The sequence below is a fragment of the Stylophora pistillata genome, chromosome 1 (assembly GCF_964205215.1).
Source record: "Stylophora pistillata chromosome 1, jaStyPist1.2, whole genome shotgun sequence".
Taxonomy (NCBI): domain Eukaryota; kingdom Metazoa; phylum Cnidaria; class Anthozoa; order Scleractinia; family Pocilloporidae; genus Stylophora; species Stylophora pistillata.
Window position 1 is genome coordinate 46,079,113 of NC_142519.1, and position 22,236 is coordinate 46,101,348.

The 22,236-nt window shown below is 37.9% G+C and overlaps 3 protein-coding genes and 1 long non-coding RNA gene across 5 annotated transcripts; 2 read left to right on the forward strand and 2 right to left on the reverse strand.

The window, feature by feature from the left end:
* Positions 1-1,483: 1,483 nt before the first annotated feature.
* LOC111330312 (uncharacterized) lies at positions 1,484-3,820 on the forward strand. 2 transcript variants are annotated; one of them, XM_088759528.1, is made up of 4 exons: positions 1,484-1,851; positions 2,246-2,317; positions 3,210-3,263; positions 3,714-3,820. In XM_088759528.1, the coding sequence occupies exons 1-3, from the start codon at positions 1,614-1,616 to the stop codon at positions 3,218-3,220; spliced, it is 321 nt and encodes a 106-aa protein (XP_088615654.1). In that variant the 5' UTR covers positions 1,484-1,613; the 3' UTR covers positions 3,221-3,263; positions 3,714-3,820. The 2 variants fall into 2 exon arrangements, with proteins under 2 accessions (XP_088615654.1, XP_088615650.1); XM_088759524.1 differs by having other exon boundaries at positions 1,486-1,851; positions 3,210-3,258.
* A 2,091-nt stretch (positions 3,821-5,911) lies between these two features.
* Positions 5,912-11,402, forward strand: LOC111330318 (C-type lection lectoxin-Enh3). Its single transcript, XM_022935155.2, has 5 exons — positions 5,912-6,162; positions 6,268-6,301; positions 8,504-8,708; positions 9,737-9,906; positions 10,248-11,402. The coding sequence occupies exons 1-5, from the start codon at positions 6,100-6,102 to the stop codon at positions 10,511-10,513; spliced, it is 738 nt and encodes a 245-aa protein (XP_022790890.2). The 5' UTR covers positions 5,912-6,099; the 3' UTR covers positions 10,514-11,402.
* A 2,430-nt stretch (positions 11,403-13,832) lies between these two features.
* Positions 13,833-14,292, reverse strand: LOC148742763 (uncharacterized). Its single transcript, XM_088757028.1, has one exon. The coding sequence runs from the start codon at positions 14,222-14,224 to the stop codon at positions 13,871-13,873; it is 354 nt and encodes a 117-aa protein (XP_088613154.1). The 5' UTR covers positions 14,225-14,292; the 3' UTR covers positions 13,833-13,870.
* Positions 14,293-17,542: 3,250 nt separating this feature from the next.
* LOC111330309 (uncharacterized) lies at positions 17,543-20,622 on the reverse strand. Its single transcript, XR_002694787.2, has 2 exons — positions 19,710-20,622; positions 17,543-18,974 (listed from the first exon to the last, which is right to left on the reverse strand). It is a non-coding gene; the product is annotated as an uncharacterized LOC111330309 (long non-coding RNA).
* Between the last annotated feature and the right edge of the window lie 1,614 nt (positions 20,623-22,236).

Genomic DNA, 22,236 nt, shown 5'->3' on the forward strand with positions numbered 1-22,236 from the left:
ATATGCAGTTAAGAAGCAACAACATGATAACAATGAGCTAAAAATAACTGGAGATGCCGCTGTTTTTTTCCTTTAGATATATATATATATATATATATATATATATATATATATATATAACTAACTGCAGACAGTACTGTTTCGGCCTTCTGGGCCTCATCAGTGCAGTGCTAATGCTAGGATGGGGGAGAACCGAGACGGTCACCCCAAACGACCCAACCTTTGTATATATATATATATATATATATTGAGAGCTCTGCTAACTCTGAACAAAAGCCACTGGATGTTGAATTCTTTGTTTCAGGGACAATTCATGATAACGCATTAAAGCACTTGTTGAGGCACTGACAGTTTGAGGCTCATAGGTCATAGGTCGGAGGCACTAGAAAAATTCCGGATCCAAGGAAGTTCGTTCTCTATATGCATTTAAGAAGCAACTACATGATGACAATGAGCTAAAACTAACTGGAGATGCCTCTTTTTTTTTCCCTTTAGATATATATGCTGAGACGTTTGTATTGTTTGCAAATTCGCGTAAAACAGAGATAGGCGCACATTGTTTTCTCTTTAGATTTTTCGCGTTAATTTCATGTAAACCTAATTTTTCTTCGCGTTGTCAACGTACATCGCATAATTGAGGTAGTTAAATAACAGCTTCGAGAAAATTAAGAGATGTAACTACAAAGAACCCCCATCATTGAAAATTTTAATCTTTTAACCCCGAAGAATGACAGGGATCTGATCTGCCCTGGCACGAAATGGTATGGCATTAATTGAATACCGACACTACTTGAAATGAAGAAAGTGTCCTCTGTGAAACCATAAGTCTCAGAAACTGAAATGATTTTTTTTTGTTGTTGCTGATTGGCGAAATGTAAACAAAACCCTGAGACTGGAGATTGGAGACTAATCGAAAGAGATGGAACGACAAAATAATCCAACAATCAAATATTCTGGCTAATTCTTTGATCCCTCAGAAAGACTGTCATCTACTCTGCGCTCATTATATCACTGCTGAATCAATCATTAGGCTGACACGAATAAAAGAAACGTTTTGCAAACTAGAAATGCTCTCGATCGTCCATAAAGTGCTATTTGTAAATACGATTGGAAATGTACAGAGAACAGTCTGGAGAATATTTATGCTAATTTTAGGTTTTAAGGGTATAAAAACCTGTCTGTGTGCTGGCCAAAACCTTTTGCGTAGCCAGCAGCTATTTTGATTAGTTAGTTCAAACCGCAAAATCTCGAATGATTTCACATATTGCGACTTTCGTGAGTGATCCTTCCCCTTCAACGGTTACAGACCATTTTAATTACTTGTCTAATTCCTCTATCGTATTTGCATTGCCCTCATTAAATTTTTGCCCCGATATGCGAAAGGTTACGCCAAAACTATTCATGCTCTGCTAACTCTGAACAAAAGCCATTGGATTTTGAAGACTTTGTTTCAGGCACAATATTGATAATGCATTAAAGCACGGATTATGCACTGACAGGTTAAATTGAATTGTGTAGCCTCATTTTGTCAGTTGAGAAATCAACGCCCGTTCTGTCACAAGCAACTTTGATCAAGAGACACCCCCGGTTTTGTATCTGGCAAGCAATTGAAGATGAACAAAATTTTGTTGTCTTTTCTGGTCATCTCAGTTGTTCTCGCTGTGTGCTGTGCACTGCGAGAACGACGAGAGGTGCGTCAGGATTCCAATCGTCAAAAGCGTTCTATCCGGGACATGGTTCGTCGTGAAGCAAGAAGGCAAGATCTGTCCCGCCGAGAATTTGCGCGTCGTGATCTTACACGCCGTGAATTATTTCGCCGCGATCTCAGCCGTCGAGATCTCACCCGCCAAGGTAACGAATGTTTTTCTATTTTTTTTTTTAATGATCGTGGAAGAACTCTCTAAAAGATCTGCCTTTGCGTTTGGCTTCGTGGCCATGTTGATAATAGCACCCAAGTATTATCTTAGAGGAGTGGGATCAAATTCCGTCGAAGCCTGAATATTTTTCAGGCTTCTTTTCTGCACTTTCTTGAATTGCAGCTTACCTGAAAAGATCACTGCTTAGTTGATCCTGGTTAAATTAACGTTGAGTAGTTCGGGCGTCTTATCTCGTTGTGGTAATACGCAGCTCTTGCAGACCAACTGTGGCTGATTTTGAAGTCACAAAAAGTTTTCTTAAAAGTGGCCCAATAGTTTGGAAAAAATCCCAACCCACTATTTCAAAAAATCTTCATACCATATTTCAGCCCGGCGTCTTGGAGCCAACGATTATCAAGCAGTATATGCTCAGTTCCACGAGGACGAAGAAGGATTTGCAGGTATAAAAACTGAACTAGAATCTCTTCGGCAGCTTAGTTTTAGGCTACCTCATCAACGGTCAGCCAGTTGATTCCTTTTGGAAACCAAGGACAAGGTTTCAAACAGATTTTGCCAAAATTAGTATGCATACATCATGTTAAATTTAAATAAATGCTTCGAATTTTTCATATCTTAAACGGTTGGAATGTCACTTAATTAATCTTGGACTCATAACTGAAAGAATTTTCGACTAAAAAATTTAAAAGACAGAGCTAGTAATAGGTGGTTTGCAACCAATCTCTAGAGAAAAAGGTATCAACAATAGTGAAAGGAACAAATGCTGGTGGACAAACAAATGGAGCTAATGAGTGATCTATTGTTTACGTCCACCAACCTGGCGGCAATGACGTGAGTGTCCGGAAAATTCTTTTTTCTGAACAAGTGCTTTTTAGTTTACCACTGCAAACAGTTTGTATTCGCTCTGCGTAAATTAATATAAATTGCTTCTTTTGTTCATGTTTTGCACGGGGGCATATTTACTTTCAAAGTTTACTTTATCGTGAAAGATTCTTAACGGCATATAGTCTAGAGACCAGTTTTTATTTATTATCGCGTGGGTCGGGGGGTCGGTGGGTAGGTGGTTTATTGTCGTCGCAGGGGGTCGGTTGGTCGGGGAGGTTTATTGTCGCAGAGGGTTGGGGGGGGTCGGTAGATTTAGGGGATCCCATGGTTTTCGTGGAGAACGGAGGGAAGGGGGTGGTTAAGTCATCGCTAAAACAGTTTAAAGGGGGATTAAAGAAAATTGACTGCCAACAGGGAGGGGGATGGGGAGGGGGGGTGAGCGCTACCTGTGCATCATAACACTACTTTGGCATGGTTTTTTTTCTATTTCTGTCTGCTATTTAAACACAGAGGCGGACTGAGAACACTTTGCACTGCCAAATGCATCTGGGAAGCCTAGGTAAGGTATTTTTTATAATTACGAGGTTTTTACACTAGGAAAACTTGTTATCGATTACATTTAGAAAAACCTAGAGTGAGCACTAATTGTCCAAACTTGGAACGATTCTTTCTTACTGTGATGCAAAAACATTCAGCTCCTCAGAAAAATATATTTTGGAAGCGAAAGAACTTTAAGATTTGTGTGATAGGTCAAACCCTGCAAAATGGATCAGCCACTTTTTCACAAATCTAAAACAGGCTCTATATGGGTAAGAAGGCTCTCAGACTAACTGAACAAATGAGTAGCTTTATAAGGAATGCCTTAAACATCAGTCCTATGTTAAATCAATTTTGCTGACATCAAAAAGGTACTGATTAACTATGGTAGAATAGTTGTACACTTTCTGCTTTTTCTTGTACAGCTTAGTTCGTTTCTTTTCTTTTTAACAAGTTTATTTGTATGTGTTTTTTCAGGTGATTCTGCACGGAACCAAGAAAGCGTCTTTTTATATGATCGTCGTAAATTGATTTATAGTTTGAATGTATGTTGTGTACACAATAAAAGCAGGCTTCCGATGTAATCTGTGGTTAGTTATTAAATGAAAGAATATCTGATAGCGAAAAACGATATTGCAATTTATTATATACATACCGAGATTTACATACTGAAAGGCGCGAAATAAATCCTCATTCACAAGTTGGTCGAAGAAGCCGAGAGCCAATCAAATGGCTCGTATTACTTTGTCACGTGTAAGGAAAACAATACGTCTAATCAGGAGCCGCGTATCATGTTTTTTCACCTTTGAAGCGGATCAAGGCAATTCTCCTTCAGCCTTCATTGGTAGCGCTTCGCATTTCAAACTGTTCGGGAAATGATTAAAATCCGCACTCGGCGCTGTTTAGTACGTCTAGTTATTTACAAGAGTGACTGAGGAAGTTTTGTGGAGGATTCAGTGGAATAGAAAGCATGCAGAACAGAAACTCAGAAGAGAAAACGATGATAAAAAAGAGCGGCGAGATTTAAAATTGTTCAAATAATTTTTGCAACGGAAAGAACGAGGATATTGATCATGTATCTTGATGAGTTTCTTCGCTCCGATCCGTGAAAAGACAGGGATGCCTATAAACCCTCAAGCTGGAAATGTTTTGTTTTAACATTAACTATGGTTTTAAGTATCGACAAGTATTTTGTTATTTTTCATTTGCTGTCGGCAGTGTTGCATCGTTTCTATCGGCAAGGCAATTTATATCGTTTACATCTTTCACGATCGATTTAGGAGAGTTTGACTTAATTATGTTGGAATAGAAATTGTCGTTAAACAAGAATTAAATCTTAGTATGTACAAATGAGAGTAATAATCCATGGAGAAAAAAGGAGAAAAGTGGAGGAATATATTTTTGGCGTGTTTTAAAAATGTTCCTTACATGTATGCTTTTCTTGGCCAATTATCGAAATCTGGTAATAGTAGGGGCAATCTATTTGAATCATGGGGAACTCCATACAAGCTTCATTTATCCCTGGGCTATTCAAATGAGATCCCCTAAAGTCCCTGAAGCCCCGACTTATACATGAGCCCCTCCCTGGATCTTAGAATTTGCCAGATGACCTCTCTTATAAGTTTTGCTTTCGTTCTTATCCCGAATTAAGCCATCTTGGGTTCAGGGCCGACCGTTAAGAAATCGAAAAATCACCGTTTAACCATTAAATAAGGGGTTATCATTTTGAGCAGTATATTACTCTTCGAACAGTAATTAATCAGTGTGGCTCTTTACAGGACTCAGTAGCGAGCGTGAGAGTACGCTCGTAATATTTTTATTAGTTCTCCTATAGAAAAAGAAGAAGTTTGTCTAATTAGCATCTCTTTCAGTGTATCAGGGGACCTGGCAATCGACTGACATCGACGCTGATGATGACTTCCGTTAACCGCGTTGTCCAGTCAATTTTACCAAAAAGTGATTCTTTCTAGGATAACACTCAACCCGGCCGGACCAACACTCAATGTCTTAAAATAATTCAGAAGAATATACTACCTTTCTATAACATCAAGAAATGGTTAGATATTCTAGTCCTCTCGGATAGGGACGAATAAATGGAGGTCCCGTCTCCTGCAGGGGTAGGGGTAGGAGAAGTTAATTTCCCACGCACGAGATTACTGTGTGATGGATGTCCTTCCCTGGGGTCGGATGGGTGGGTTGGGATTAGGTGGATGAACCTAGCAGGGGACTACGTGTCCTATTGTTCTTCCACCTGTACAATGTACAAATCTTTAGAAACCCGACAATCAGACGACATAATCAAAATGTATCTGGAAGAGATACCAATGAAATGTTTGTCGAATGTCTACGTCTGATTCCGTAATATGTACGCCTGTGCAATTATTATGATAGAAATACAAATGGAAAAAAAAAATGGAATACAAATTAGGCTAAAAGATTGATTCGCCACTTGTCAAAGGGAACTTGTTTTATTGGCCGAGAAGTTTTTTCTTACATCGATGTAATGCGAGGAGAGCCGTAATCGTTTATAGTAAATTCCTGTTGGGAGCGGAACAGGTTCCTGTCAATCTTAGCCATCAGTACTTGAATGTTAATCACAAATATGTCATTTGCTGACCAATCGCTTGCTCAATAGAAGAAATCAAAAGTAAGTGATATATCCAAGACGCCAAAGTAAACTTTGGTTTGAAATAAAATCACTCTTTAAACACAGCTGCCGGCAGAAATGTAACCCGCATTGGAAATGGAGGGAGATTTTTTTGAAATTTTCAGGAACAAAATGCTGCGAGCTGTTATGGTTTTAGTTTGAAGATCTTATGCGTCTCCATGCATCACTAAAAAAGGGATTTTAGTGTATTTTATAATGGAATTTCACTATACCGTGCACGTTTTGTTGTTGTCTTCGATGTTTTGTCTTTATGCAGGGGTAAGTCAAACAGACCTTACCACGACATTGTTGCTGTTCCGAAAACTGATTAAACGAGCTGAATAACTACATATTTTCATTCCTGAATTTTGTTCTTTACTTCAGAATTATACCGCTGCTTTATCTTTCACTGGCAAAGGTAGGGATAAAAATCAGCAAACGAATTAACGACCCATTAAAAAAAGGAAAAGTACGTAAAGGCAAAATAACCTCTTTCAATTTTGCTCGAAAATGATTTAACTACTGTGGAATTATACCCTAGCGACGAGCTTTAGTCTTAAAGATCATTAATTTTCCAAGACGTCTCACCTCATCTTAATTTTCCACTAGAAATATGGTGTTAAGCATTTAGGAAAATTCTCCCCCTTTCTTGAGCAAACGAATTCATTTACTTAATATTTGATCATGACAATGTCATGAGCAAAGCTCATTATCTAATTCTTTTCTTTTTACATCTGACGTACCGTATTTTAGAAATATTCTTTTTTTCGCCTAAACTTGAAAATAAGCAAAGACGAGTTCATATACCTTATTTATTCATATTTTTATTCATCTTCATATCTTTAAGAAAATAATTCAAACAAATATTAAAATATTATTTTGCTCTGTTCATTATGGGAAACCTACATCTTGCCCAGCTGACGTATCACTGCTGACAAGTTCAGCCCAGTGAATTTTGATTTCTCTTAAAAAGTGGTTTCACCTCCGTCGTTTGGCTGTTTGGTTGGGTTTAATTTTATCTTTGAAATTAAAGATCACTTTCACGTCCAGTTCATTAGTTTTGTTTGCCAAATCTTTTATCAAAATGATATATCGAGTCATGTTTCTTAATCCTCCCTTCTTTTGTCATGGTAAAATTAATAACTAACAGATGATCTAATTCGTAGAGTGTCGACTTAGCTCAAAACATGTTCTTTTAGAGAAGAATTACAGTCACTAAAAGCATTTTAAAGCTCTTCATAGCCCCTTAGTTACGCTTGTCAGTTCTGGTCATTTAGTTCACAAGCCCGTTAAAATGAATTTAAGAAGGTTGCAGTGTAAAGTGATATGTTTTCCATGTGTGTTCAAGATAAGATACAGTCGTTTTCAGTTCCCAAGTTTTGAAAATATAGCGCTTGTTGCATTTAGCTTATATACAGACAGAACTCGATTTATCTAAAAAAGCCTCGTTTTTCTTCCCGCCTCGTTCCGAATCGCACAAGTCAGTCATTTTTCTACTTTTTATTAATTTTCTATCACCATAACAAGCTGAAAAGAGATCGGCTTTCCTTTATTGGAGGCATATTCATGGTGAGTCTCTTCGAAATGCTCTCTTTCAAACATTTGGCCAATATCATATGTTTTTATTTGAACAACTTGCATAGTTTTGTGTCATTGAGGTTTAACTAAGTCATTATAAAACAAACTTTATTGAAACGAACAAAGAACTATACATATAATCACATCTATAGGGAACAGAAAGTGACTTGTATACAAGATTCCTGTTGGTGAGAAACCATGACATTTTGGAAATATCTACGTTGTATATCTATAGGTTACAGTTTGAATTTTTATATTTTAGCTTTCTTCTTCATAATGTCCCGTATAACTGCGCAAATCGCAGATTAACTTTCATATAACACTTGCATCGATGAATGTATTCGAACTCTTATTCACACGTATAAGAGAAAAATACGTGTCTTCATTCTAAAATTTTCTCTTTTAACCTTTTCACCCTTACGATCTCATTATCGATTCTCCTAACTGTCTGCCGTATACAGACAGTTAGGAGAACCGGACTTTTTTCTCTGGTCCCAATTTTTTTCATGAATAGTTGTGATCTTGAAAACTCAGAGTTGCAAAAAGCCCAATAATCCTTTCAAAAGACTGTTGAAACAGCATATTATCCTGTGCGCTTTTCAAAATTCGCAAGTGCGACGAGACAAAGAAATATTCTGATGCGTTATTTGTAAATACATACAGGCTGTGTAGATATCACAATGAAACTGATGTTTTCTTTACAGTATACCTTCTGTTTACATTTCCATCTCATTAATATTCATATTTTCGATTATCCGGACTATTTACCGAGGTCCCGACGAGTCCGGATAATCGAGGTTCGACTGTAATTCTTATGAAAATAGTTTGGAGAATTTGGTATTGGATCGAGTTACAATTCCCTAATTATTCTTTGTCTTTATTCACATCACTTTTTGGTTTGATGCTGTATTGCTATTGCGAGGAGAAATACCGTCTTGGTCACTCACGGGAATTAAAGGGTTAAAAAATCTTCCCGGCTCTTTTTCCTCAAACGTCTTACTTTTTTTTTTCTCTTGGTTTTATTTTGTCTCATTGTTTTTAGACCCTTGTGACAGTGGCTGGCTAAATTACCAGACCATATGCATCAAATATTTCCCAGAGAGCAATACTTGGAGTAAAGCTAGACAAACATGCCGTGGCTATGATGCAGATCTGCTGACCATACACGATGGAATAAAACAGAAGTTTGTTTACAACAATTTTGCTCAGGGAAAAACTCTCTGGATCGGCCTACTGAGAAATGAGGAGTATGTTATTTGAGTATAACATTTATTGTATATTCACAATTTAAATTCAATTGAAAGGTGAAAAGGAGACAAAAGAGGTAATCCCTTTCAAGTTTGTCTCTTAAAATAATTAAGGACGCAAATTTACCTCTAAATAAAATTCACAATAAAACAGTTAAAGAATTTCCTAAAACATTAGTAAAATGGTATCTGGATCTGTTCTTGTAAATTTTCAGCGTTTCTGCCTCTGCTACGTCTTTAGGTAAATTATTCCATTCATTAACTATATTTAATGATTAAACTTATCATCATGGTAATGGTAATGATGTTGATGATGATAACATAGAACATTTCAATTGAGTCTCGTAAAACCAAAACTGGAGAAATCACAACAGCCAATCAGAGAAAAGAAGATATCGCAAGGAGCCTATGGGAATGTAAAGTGAATTAAAAAAAAAAAATTCGTGGGAAAACACGAGTGACCAACTCGCGATTGGTTTAAGTTTTGAATCTAATCGGTGGAAAGGATAGCACGAGGTTCCTGGACCAATCTCTTGGCCAAGGAAAGCAAAACTAATGTAAAGTAAACTAATGCAAAGTAGGGATCGATATTTTCGACTCTTAATTGGAAATCACCAGTAATGATAACAACAGCAATTATTCACCCAAGAGGAGGTAGATAAAGGTAGATATGTGCAGTACCTCTGCACATGCATGATATTTGTGCATCGCATGAGGAATACTTCGCCAATGGGCCGACACTTTGTCTCAAATTAAAACACCTTACAGGGATTGCTTCTGGAATTTGTTATAGCTTAGGGAGTCAGTGTTATCGCCTCATTGAATTTCTCGTGAGTGAACTGATTGATGGGTTCCTTCTGAAACAGAATAGCTAATGATTGCAAGGGTAAATTTTAAAGGGTACATCTAATTTTACAGCTTTTCCATTATTATTTGTCGCTACAGTTCCACTTCCATCATAGCATTTGTCTGATCATTTATTTAGTCATTTCTTAATATCCTACCTTTTTTTTAATCTTATCTTTAAGTGACGTGTTCCGCTGGGTTGATGGTACAGAGCTAAAATTCGCAAACTGGGTCACTAACGCCCCTGACAAAGTGAATGAGAAGTGTGGAGAAATGACAAGTTATGGCAGTTTTTACGGAAGATGGAATGACAAGTCGTGCAGCCAACCGCAAGCATTTATTTGCCAGAAAGGTTGAGAATTTGTTAATAACAACTCATTTGAAATTTCTTTAAATCAAGAGCGGAAAGTGAAAAAGGGAATTCTTTATTGTATTGTTTCATGTTTAACTCCGCATATTTGGCCAATTTTCGCATTTTCCCATACTTGGGGATGATCACGTATCAATGCCTTAAGATCTGATTGGATAGTCGCGTGAAAAACGCGAGTGTCTGAGAGTGAAAGTATTTATTTAGTTCAGTTCGCTTATGATCAGATTCGAGTTACGTATTTTTTTTCCTTTTGATGAGAGCATCGTATACCTAATTTAAAGCGCTATTCTCTTGTTTAAAGTTAACGTGATTTTGTTTTGCAGAAGCAAAGCACAACAACATCTTCAGACGGTTTCCGGGAAAACAACTTCTTGGCTACGTGATAAGCCGTTCCCGTGTAAGGAGTGACGTTGAATGCGTGCTGCGCTGTCAAAGACATCCCGCATGTACATCGATAAACTATATTCGCAGTAATTCAGGGCTCGAAGAGCAAAGAACGAAAACCTGCGAATTGAATCAACAAGTAAATGGAGTTCTGTCGGAAATCCTTCATATACAGGAACAATCTTGCTACTTTATGGTTGTCTAAAAAGTTTTATAAAGATACAGAAACATAGACGATAATGCTAACAACAACAACAACAACTGCTATCGAATTTCACGTCATAATCTTGAAAGCAAGAGAGAGTATACAACAATCAAAATAGATCTAGAATGAAAACAACCTAAGGGAGAGATACAAGTAGACTTACTGCTTAACCCAAATCATGAAGAGAATCGAAGCTCAGCATCCTCACATAGCCTGCTCCAGACGATCAATATTAGCAAAACGAATTCACAATGGTAAACAACGCGATTGTGGTGTAGTGAAAAAACGAGGAAGGATTGTGTCTGGTCGCGTAATGAACGCGTTCTGCACGCGACCTGACTTAGGCCCTCCCTCGTTTTTCGCACTTGTAATATTATTGCACACGGATTTTGCACCGTTTTACTCGCTGAATGCCCGGAAGAAGTTATATCTTACGATGAAGTTTTTATGTGACGAACGAACTGATATATTTGTTATATGCGTGTACATGCCGTGCGGACAGTCGATAACTAAAAAAATAAATAAGTGTAAATATAGGCTCGGCTTAAGAGGCCATCGCTGTCACGGTTTCCTCCTGGCTTACGTGGATAGCTATGAACTTATTCATGGTACATAGAGTGATATGGGCTTTGTATACTGCGAAATAGTATGACATAATCAATAAATATAACGGTTTGAAATTAGTTCCTATCACCGTTGTGAGGAGGAAACTGGATACCTTTTTTCTAAATTTTCTACAAGTTTCAAAAGCGTTATTATGCTCGGGATAGTCATTCTGACCCAGCGCGATTCTAAAAATTTAGAATACTTTTTCTTCTAGAACTCTAAAATCTGAATTGGAAGATTTCAAGAAAAATTGAATGATAATATATTTATATATATTTTTGGCTGTTTTATTTGAAAATGGACTCTGACCATAGGAGGGGCTATTCAAAGATGTTACGAAGATTCCCGGAGGCATTCTGATCCCGAAGAGTTCCGATGAGGTAAAACAATGCTAACCTGGGGTGGATGTGAGTTAACTTGGTAGAATGTGATTAACTTAGAGTAGATGGGGACGAACGTGTTAGTGCAAGGCTAGGTTAACTTAGGGTAAATTTGGGCCAACTAAGTAAAACGATGCTAACTGAAACTAGGGTAGATGTGGGCTAACGTAGGAAAACGTGATAACTTAGGGGAGATGAGGGTAAACATGGTAAAAAGTGCTTAACTTAGGGTAGATGAGGGTAGACGTGTCAGAATAGGCAGGTCTGGGCCAGCAAGACGGATTCAGAAATGAGGCTGACTAAGAGTCGATGTGAGTAACCATAGCTGAACGTGTTTAACTCAGGGTAGATAAGGTAGAACATGCCGGGCTAAGTTGGGGTAAATGTGGGTGAACGTGTTTAAACGAGGCTAAATATGGGATATCCAGGATAGATATGGATTAACGTGGCAGAATAAGGCTAAGTTAGGGTAGATGGGGGTGAACAAAGTTTACTGGGACATATCATTAACCATATATGAATTTTATAATACCGTACGGCATGCTTCCGGCATGGGACGCCTTACGGACCAAACGTTTAGGCCTAACGGGGATGATCGAAAACCTTGCTTGAAAGTTAACAATAATAACAATAAAAAAAATTGCCGTCTGGAAAAAAAGGATATGAACCCTTCGATGCTGACTCACGGATAGCTGGAGCGTTTGCTTTTTCATTTACACGGACAATTTCACGTTATTATCGTTCAGAGCCAAGCGCCTCAAAGGCTCTATGGTTGCGAATCGCCATGTTTATTGCCCCAACATTGTGTGGAAGTATCGGTTATTCCTAATAGAAATATCTTGTTTCTGCTCCAATAAAGAGGCGAAAACTGGAAAGTGTCTACAACTAGTGCATCCATCAGAGGATCGCTGATTCTGGTTCTCTGTGGCTGCATGTTACCATCAGTTTTAATTCCATTGTTTCATTTTAAGCGATACTCAAGTGTACCTCAGCCTCTGTTTACTTCTTTTCTTAAATTCTGTTATTCTCGGAGGTACGGCCGATCGGAGATGCCTGTCATTGGACTTGGAATACTTTACGCAGTAGGTGGGTATGGACTGGCCGGCTCGGTTTACAACGACGAGTTATAATTAGGTGACAGGAGAAATGATCCTGGCCGACTTGAGTGAGGAGAATAAGTAGGTTGTAAAGAACTGCAGGTCGTACAGAACAGCCACTTATCCATCGAAGGCTACTGGTGAAAAGAATCAAAGATCAGTACGAATTATTTTAAAGATCAGTACTGTTCTTTAATAACTATATTATTTTTCTCTCAGGATTAATAATTAATGCAGATATAGGTTGTGAAGAACTGTACTCGTCAATGTTTAATCTATCCAAAACCGCTGATGAACCGAATTTAATTTGTCCTTACGATTATATGTCACTTAAGATACACGATCATAGGTAGACGTTTGATGAATCAAAGATAACTAGGAATTCTCTTCACTCAGGGTTCAAGGAATCATGCAGATGGAGGTTCTACAGATCCTTGCATTTCCTTAATCTCGAAGACCGCTGATGAAAAGCTTTTGTTCTTGTGATTTCGTGTCGCTAAAGACACAACTAGACGTTCGATTTAAGGATCAAAGATCATTTGGAATTCCTCTTTTTGTGGAATCTAGATGTAAACCGAAATAGGTTGTACAGAACTGTGCACTGACGTCCTTCATTTATCCATTGAAGAACGCCAATGAGCCGAGTTCGTCCTTTCACTTTCTTGTCACTAAAGATACAAGTTAATAGAAGTTAGAAGGCACAACTTTTCTTGAGAGATCAAAGAGGGCGAGGAAACAAACTTGCTCTTAAATTAAAACTGAGAACACACAAACATTGTCTCTCACTTGAGCCTTTGAATACTTTTTAAGAATTCCTGTGAAAGCAGCCTATGTCCGAGCAACACATTATGTCAAGCTGTGTTCACTAATGAAGGGTATCGATGCGTTTGCATTCACGGACTGGAACATGGGGCCAACTGCGATCAAGGTAAATCTTGGGTGGAGCTTTATTCACTCTAAATACAAAGAACAAAATTTTTTAATAAAACCGACAAAGAAACAGACAGACTGTGACAATTTAAGGTTAGAGCCTAAGCCTGGTACTTTTAACTTTAACATAGATGGTCGGAGACATCAAAAGGTGAAGAAAACTAAGATTGAATCACTTACTCGCTGTTTATTTCGTGATATCAAAATGAATATGTAGCCTTCATACAAGCAGTACAATGACATCTTAAGTTTATAATTGCATGTACATGTAGTTAATTACCAGTAATTCCAGACAAGTTGTTTTGAACTGCATGTTGTTATTTTGTGTGGTTGTGATACGCTTTCTAAGCTTCAATAACATTTAAGAATATAAATTTTTCAGGTTCTTCTGCAGTGTCCGCTATGTCGTCATCGTCATCATCATCATCATCATCGTCAACGTCATTGTCATCGTCATCGTCATCGTCATCGTCATTGTCATTGTCATTGTCATTGTCATCGTCATCGTCATTGTCGTCGTCATCGTCATCGTCATCGTCATCGTCATCGTCATCGTCACCGTCATCATCATTACCGCCATCATCATATTCATTAGTGTCCTCGTCTTCGTCAACGCCTTCACTGCCGTCACCAACGTCTACGTCGACATTTCTGTCCTCCTCATCATCGCCATCCCCGTTTATACCATCTCCCGTCATCACCTCGTGGTCGTCGCCGTCGCCGACGTCACCGTCCTCATCGGCAGGAATATTGCCTGATTCCACTCCACCAGGTTTAGTTTATAACTTAGATGCATTTCAAACGAATGAAAGAGTTCCACACTCAAATATTGGCCAAATGGAAGCTGCTCGAATATGAGTAAAACGGGGAATGAAGACAAATACTATGTACGGGGGAGCAGGGTTGGCGCAGTGGTGAGAGCGCTCCCCCTTCCACCAATGTGTCCCGGGTTCGATTCCCGGATCCGGCGTCATAAGTGGATTGAGTTTGTTTCTTCTCTACTCTGCTCCGAGAGGTTTTTCTCCGGGTACCCCGGTTTTCCCCTCTCCTCAAAAACCATCATCATTTGAATTTATTTAATTTAGAGTTTATTTGGATTTACACACGACCCCACAAGCTGTTCAGCTTTAAACATTATCGTGTCTAAATAAAGGTGTTATTATTATTATCATTATTATTATTACGACAGAGGAAGTTTTTATTGGTAAAATGCTCTAGAGGCGTAATGGTGGAATAAGAAACGGCCGTTAAAACGATCTCAGTGAATATTCAACTTAATTCTAATATCCTTTGAAAGTATCGAAATGTGATTTAAAATGTCTGCATTGAAATTTGGCCAGATATGAGCCACATAAATGCGAAACTAAGTAAATGATAGTATAATGATATAGTCTTTATTTCAGTTCAAAGGATAAAAACACATATCCTATGTTGCAATCATATATAAAACTAAATAGCGCTTTATACTATTACTAAAAATAGATTTTGTTACGTGATAACCTATGAGACCCCCCGCACAGACTCAGACAAACATTGTGACCAGCTTAAGGAAATGTATGAGCGAGAGCTCTAAAATTAAAGCAAAACGACGGAAAATTTCGTCAAAAAATGACTTGGCGTTCTGAAAGGAAGGGGCATGGTTAGTACCAAACACTGTTGTTGGGGTGAGTGTAAGACAGACTCAAGATATGCAGATAAATGGCCAAAATCACTCAAAGAGTGAAAGGAATTAGGGAAGAAAGTATTCATTCCTTTCCCAAAACCTTCGCGAGACATGGCAAAGTGCAAGCGTTGGCTGGTGGCTTGTTCGCATGAGTTTTTCACGGAGAAAAACATAACAAGAAACACTTAAGTTATATTTGTGCTCTTCACTGGCCCGGCGGAAAAGGTCCAACAGCCGAATTTCCCGATCCACTAAAGGCAAATCTAAGACCAGCGCAAGTAAGTTGAGCACATGCTCCTTAGAGGAAAGCACCGAAAGAAAGAGAAAATTCAGCGTCAAAGAAACAGAAATTATTCAATGACAACTGCCTGAACATTAACTACATAAACTACATGAACTGGCATTTAATAGAAACACAATCAGTATTGAGCGAAATATACAAAAATCCGCCGCTCGTATCTTACAAGAGGGCGATCGCTCAAAAACATGCTCGTGAGAGCCAAACTTTGAATAGGCTATTCTAAACACGCGCTGGGGAGTCGTGTAGGCCTGTCAACCCCCTTTTTACATTGTTTACATCAGAATTTTCTTGAAAAACTTTGGCAGCAAACCATTTTCCATGATCGATTGCCGGATCAAGGGTGTGATAATTCCCGCATCTCACACAGTCTGTACAAGATCTTCTCGTTTACCGCTTAATTTTAAGCCCCTACATTTTAACCACCGTTTTAGCTGGTCTACAGTGTATTCTTCCGGTTCTCTTTCAAATTTGGAGCCAGAAACGCCGTCCTCTTCGGTCAGAACTGTAAGGGAATAAGCGAACTACTCGCCATTTCCCTTGTAGCTCTCAAAGAAGTGGAGTTTGTTTGTCTGAGTCACGCGGGGGGTCTAAAATTTCATGACGTCATTAGTATAAAGCGCTATTAAACCGTACATGTTTCGTTTAGTAAATAGGCGTTGCCTTTGATGACAGTTATAATTTAATTAACACAACTCGTGACTGACATTAATTCCTTACAATGATTTATAAATGTTAGCTTGTCGTGTTTTAAACCAGTTTTTACAGAAGAATCAGTAAGAGAGAGACGTCGGTTTTTATATCTGTTCGCTTACCCGAATCTGCTAAACTGAAGTGAGAAACCTGTTTTTACGACCCGTTACAGAAGTAAGTTTCCAATCGTTTTTCTTTAATTTTGCTACGAGACTAAGACTTAATTTGTGTTTACTGATTTCCACTTACAAATGTATTTCTCTTAGATCGAATAATTATTAAAGCTTGGAATATTATATGGTTCGTGGCAGTCATTAAGCGGAAAGGCGAGCTGCAGCACGAAACAGTGCATAAAAGTAAACATACTTACTAACTGGATTTGAACCGTTGGGTGTTAACTTTGGGGCGAAAGCACCCTTTCCTACGTAGATTGTATGTAGTATTTTTCTCAGTGAGATCACCTTATCAAAAACTTTTCTGTCTTGTTTCTCTAAAAATGCTTGAAATAATGAAGTGACAGGAACCATATCACCGCTAGTAACATTTATCTTAGAAGCGCTGGACTTGTTTAAGGTCATATTCAGAGGCCAGGAAGGCTATATGTCAAAATAAAACAAGAAATTACAATGAAACAAAGTTGATCACTGTACGGTTCTCCACGGTCAAAGAGTTTTACTGATAATCTTTTTGATCTATTAAAGGATTGATTGATTGATCGACCGATTGACTCATTTGAATCCTTGTCCAAAACTGTGTCCATTGAGTAGATCTGTTTCTAATTAAGGGATTCGTCTATTAGGAAAATGATTTACAACTCACATACTCGATGATATTGATAAAGTACATAAGAACGAGTGGAGAGCAGCATATTAATTTTGATTGTAATATTTTAATACTATATTTTTCCTTTTCAAGGGTGTCCGCAAGGTTGGTATTCTTTTCAAAGCTCGTGCTATCGCCTCACCACAGATGTAAAGAAGTGGAGTAGCGCAGTATTGAAATGTCTCAGCAGTGATGCACAGTTGGTGAAAATTGATTCTTGTGAAGAAAATAAATTTATCAAGGCGACATTTCTTGCTGACGAACTGCATCACTGGATTGGATTAACGGATTGGATTAACGGATGGAGAGACTGAGGGAGAATGGAAGTGGTCTGATGGAAGTTTACTCATGGAATTTGAAGGGTGGATAGATGACCAGCCAAGTGATACAGTCCACTTGCAGAACTGCGCTGGAATAAGAAAGAGAAAGAAGAGATCAAATTATGAAATAGGATGGCACGACAAATAGTGCGATCGACTTAAAGGGTACATCTGCGAAGTCGTTTTTTATCAGTGCACATTTTTGATATACGTGTACTGATCTGGTTGCCGTCAATAATTTTAATTTTGTATTGAGTACAAACCTATTTCATGGTTTTTAATAATTATCAATGAAACTTAAAATGTGGATGACATACAAGTTTAAAAATAACCATAGAAGAATGTATATATTCTGGTACATAAAGAACTCATATCTTAGCATTACTCAAATAATCTTTGCAATTTTCCTAAAACAAAAATACCTCCCCTTGTATTTTAATTAACTTTTTAGGGCATGAGACAAGCTAGTGATCTACAGCAAGCCAAGTAGAATAATGATTTTTAAAAAAGTCAGTCTGGTGGGTATTTGGTGCTTTTTAAGCCTGATGAGGTTCTCACATTACCATGCCATTGAAACTATGCATTGAGCACAGCACAAAGTACTAGAACAATACCAACAATAATGCACATGCACAGTGAAAATAAAAAAATCATGAGAACCAAACAAGGCTTTAAGAAAAAAAAAATACTCACCAGACTGATTTTTTTTAATGATCTTATTACCTTCTTGTAGACAACTAGTTTGTCCCATCCCCCCAAAAATGAAAAAAATAATCCCTTTGCTATTTTTTTTTTCACATACCAAAGTCTTGGCCAATGTGCTATTATGTTCATTTGAAATATTGGTTTCTTACAGTTAAAGTGGCATGCTTGAAGACTAGGAAAGGTAGGTACTAGTGCCTTGACCACTATAACCATTGAACATTTCTTTATGTCCATGTAACACAGTTTGGGGTTACAGAAATTCATTAGTGGTTTCATAGGTATTTGTATGTAGCAAAATAAGTCATTTGAAATCTCTCTTGCTTAAAATTTTTGTGACAATAAGAAGAAAATGAGTTAATGTCTTAATTATTCCCACTTTCTAAAGGTTGAAATTGGCCAACATCAAACCTACAATCCTTGATTGATCGAACAAAATTAATGTGACCTTCATTAAGATTAGGTCAAATCAGTTCAGTAAGTAAGAGTATGTGATTCCACTAATTGAGGAACAAAATGGAACATACAACTTTACACCAATGCCAGAATTCTTCAAAGCAGTCTCTGTTAAGCTCTACTAGAAATTGCGTGGGCTGCAATTAAAATTCCAATGTGGTGATTTGATGGAGCTAATTGCTAGCCTTCTTAAAACTCTTTCATAACCCTTTCAAGGAACCTATTACAAGAGTTGCATTTGTAATTCTTCTTTAACTAATGCAAAACCTATAATGTCACAATTTTAATCCTTCCCGTTCGAATGAAAATAATGGACAAATCAAAAGGGCATTATTCACCAAATCTTCCTTCATACACCATCTTGTAAATTGCTTTGTTTTGAAAGGTGACACTCAAATCAGAACACGAATTCTCACTGGTTGAAATGCCAGTCACGGCTGTCCTGATACATTGCAATAATCCAAACTGATCAAAGAAGTTTATACTGATATTGCCTGCAAAAATTAAAGGCAAGCTGAAAATTAATCTTCACAGGTAAACTGCAGTTATGGTCAGGGAAGATAAAGAAGTGTAAAATCAGTTCAGTCTTCTGCAGGGAAGCCTGAAATCTTCAAGACCACTCATGCTAACTGTAATAACTCTAAAATCAGATAAATTTGTGTCTAGTTACAGGGTAACTAATCTGAGACCAAAATGCTGAAATCTTTCATTTCAGGTGCACTTAAAAGTTGCACTGCAGTTACATACATGTGGAACATATATTACTTTCATCTGGACAATCAGACTATGCAAATGGATCGTTAAGACTGTTTTTTACCATGTTTTTTTTCCAGCAGGCGCACATTCATATTAAGAGATAAAAGACCTGATCCAGGCTTCATATACACAGACATTATTAGCCTCACAAATGTTATTTATCAACAAATCTTAGACACCAAAAATGAGTTAAAGCTCTTGAAAAAAAAGAAAAGTTTAACCTTTAAAAGGTTCCTAGTGAAGGAATCAAAGGTTCTGTCCTTTCTGCCTTAGGGGGGGAGAGAGGGTGACAAAAATGGTTTTGTTTCTTCACCCTCCTTGATCCCTCAATAAAAAGAAACGCATAGCGTTTCTACTCTTAAAATGTATGTCTATGACCAAGCATCTTTATAGAATGGAAATTCCATGGACAATTGTTTATCAGTGGTCTGAATAGGATGTAACGAGTAAATAAATAATTCTGTACAACCTACATCTGGCGTTAAATCAACTAGGAGCACTCCTCCTGTTAATAAACTCGTCCGTGTAAACCCAGCTGGCCAGTCCATACCCAAGCACTGCTTGAAATAATCCAAGTCCAATGATGAACGCCTTCGATCGGCCGTAATATGGAGAATAACAGAAGTCAAGAAAAGAAGTAAAGAACGGCTGAGGTGTACCTGTCCTTCCCCCAAAGTGTAACGATGCTATTAAAACTGATGGTACCACGCAGCCACTGAGACCCAAAGTCAGTGATCCCCTGATAGCTGCACATGAAACACATTCCATTTTACGTCTTTTTATAGGATCAGACACAACATATTGCCATGAGAAACAAGCGATACTCCCACACAGTGCTGGGGCGATAAATATGGCAGCTCGCGAACGTGGGACCTTCAAAACGCGTGGAGTGGAACGATAAAAACTTGGAATTATCGCCGTAAATCCAACAGCTGACATTCCAGCTATAGCTGAGTAACGATCTAAGGAGTGATGTCCATAATCTCCTCTTCCAAACCACATGATTTTCGATTAATACTTTTGTTCGTGAGGAAACGAGTCTTACTTAGCATTAAATAACCAGGCGTTTCTAAGACAAGGCCAGGTTACAAATATATACGTTCCCAGTCTCCATTCCACATATTGCTGCAAGTTGCTTGTTTTACTGTATCATAGAATTGTGATCCAAATGATAGCCAAGTAAATTTATTCAAGAGGTGTAACTGATCACAATCAAGTTTCTGTCGTTAGCTACCTGTTAAATGCTGTGTAACCACTCACTCCAACAGACTGGTGAAGGCTGAGCGATTCAGTTGAAACACTAATTTCTCCCACACATAAATTATTTTCGTCTGCAGCACAATCAGACTCAGTAGCAGTGCAACCGAATTGTTACAACGTATTGCCTCTACCATATGTGGTCCTCCAGGTTCACATCCATATTGAGAGATTAAGGAGACTTGATCTTGGCTATTTGTCAGCACATCTCAAACAACACTAATGAATCAGTTGAGCTCTTGTAAAAAAAATTATTTTCGGCCTTTGAAAACAAGGGTTTCTAGTAAAAGAATCAATGCTTCTGTCTTTTCTTAAGGGTGAAGGGAGGGTGTTAAGGAAAATTTGGGTTTAACCAGGATTTAAGCACAAGCAGTAAACCAACTTATATAAAATATCTTGCATATTACATCGTCACCAATCGTTGTGCACCTTCTGTCTTACAAAAGAACATACAAGCGGGAGGGGAGGGGGAGAATACTTGTGGAACTAGGCATTTTCAAATACTATATCGACATGATTAAAGTGATTTTGATATTTACACAAGAACCCATATGACATTTATAGAAGCGCGTTATGTCAAGAATAAAAAAGCCATCTCATAAACCAACCAGTTTCAAGCAAGCAATCACGTTTTCTCTTGGGTATAGTTGATTCATACTGTAGTAAGAAAAAAAAAACGCCATTTAATAAACCAATTGAATTCATCACCTTAAAACGATTTCTCGTGGGTAAGTCTCATTGATCGCTGACACAACTTCTAAGTGGTTTTGAACAATCAATCCAAAAGTGCTCCTGTGAGGATGTTTCTGTTTCTCACCAAGATGTTCTGGTAGATGTATTTTCCCTTTGAAACAAAATTGCTGCTGGAGACTTGCAGGTGGGTGCGATTACTGAGCTCACATGTCGGTGTATCACTCTGTAATGGACCATAGTTGTATGACACACAGTTGGGTTCTTGGAAGCAGTTTGACTGACACTGTGACAGACTTTGAACACTGATATTTCTTATCACGTGGTTTTTAAGAATCTTATTCACGGCTACAGGCTTGAATTGCATGATTCGGCAATTGTTGAGAGCTAATGAAGAATGCATCAGAAAGAACTGTTTGTTAATACAATAACTCTTACCTCGGCGAGACTCCCTGAACTGTACCCCACCAGGTGCAATCATCACTAAATCAATCCTATCAATAGTAATTTTTGGAGATGTAGAAGTCTCTTTAAATTTCCTAGATGGATTGATAAGTAATATATGTAACAAAAACTAAAGAAACCCAAACAAAATTTATCGTAATTAAGGTGCTAAACATAACTCTTTCTGTGATTACCCGTGATTAGTCTGTAGATTCAAATAGGGTTGAGTTACTTTAGGGTTCGTTTAATGAGTTCAACCGGCAAGCAGATTAGACAGCCTTTGATTAAACTGGAAAACACCGTGCAGACTTTATTTGATTGTTTATTTTGCAAGACGATTTGAACCCTGTTCAAGCAGCTTTTAGGTGCCCTCTCTGGGATGAAACAAGCAACTTAATTACTCACCACCTACGCACAGCAAGTGCATGGGATCAATGTGCCCTAAGACTACTGAAAAACATTACATAACTAAGCAGCCTTAAATCAGTCATAGTGATAACTTGGTTAAAAAAATCATCTAGGGAGACTTTCCCCCACGTTTGTTTCCTTTTAAAAATTCTGTGAATTTTTCAACTTCCTTTCGCTTACATTGCGAGACAGCGGTTGTTT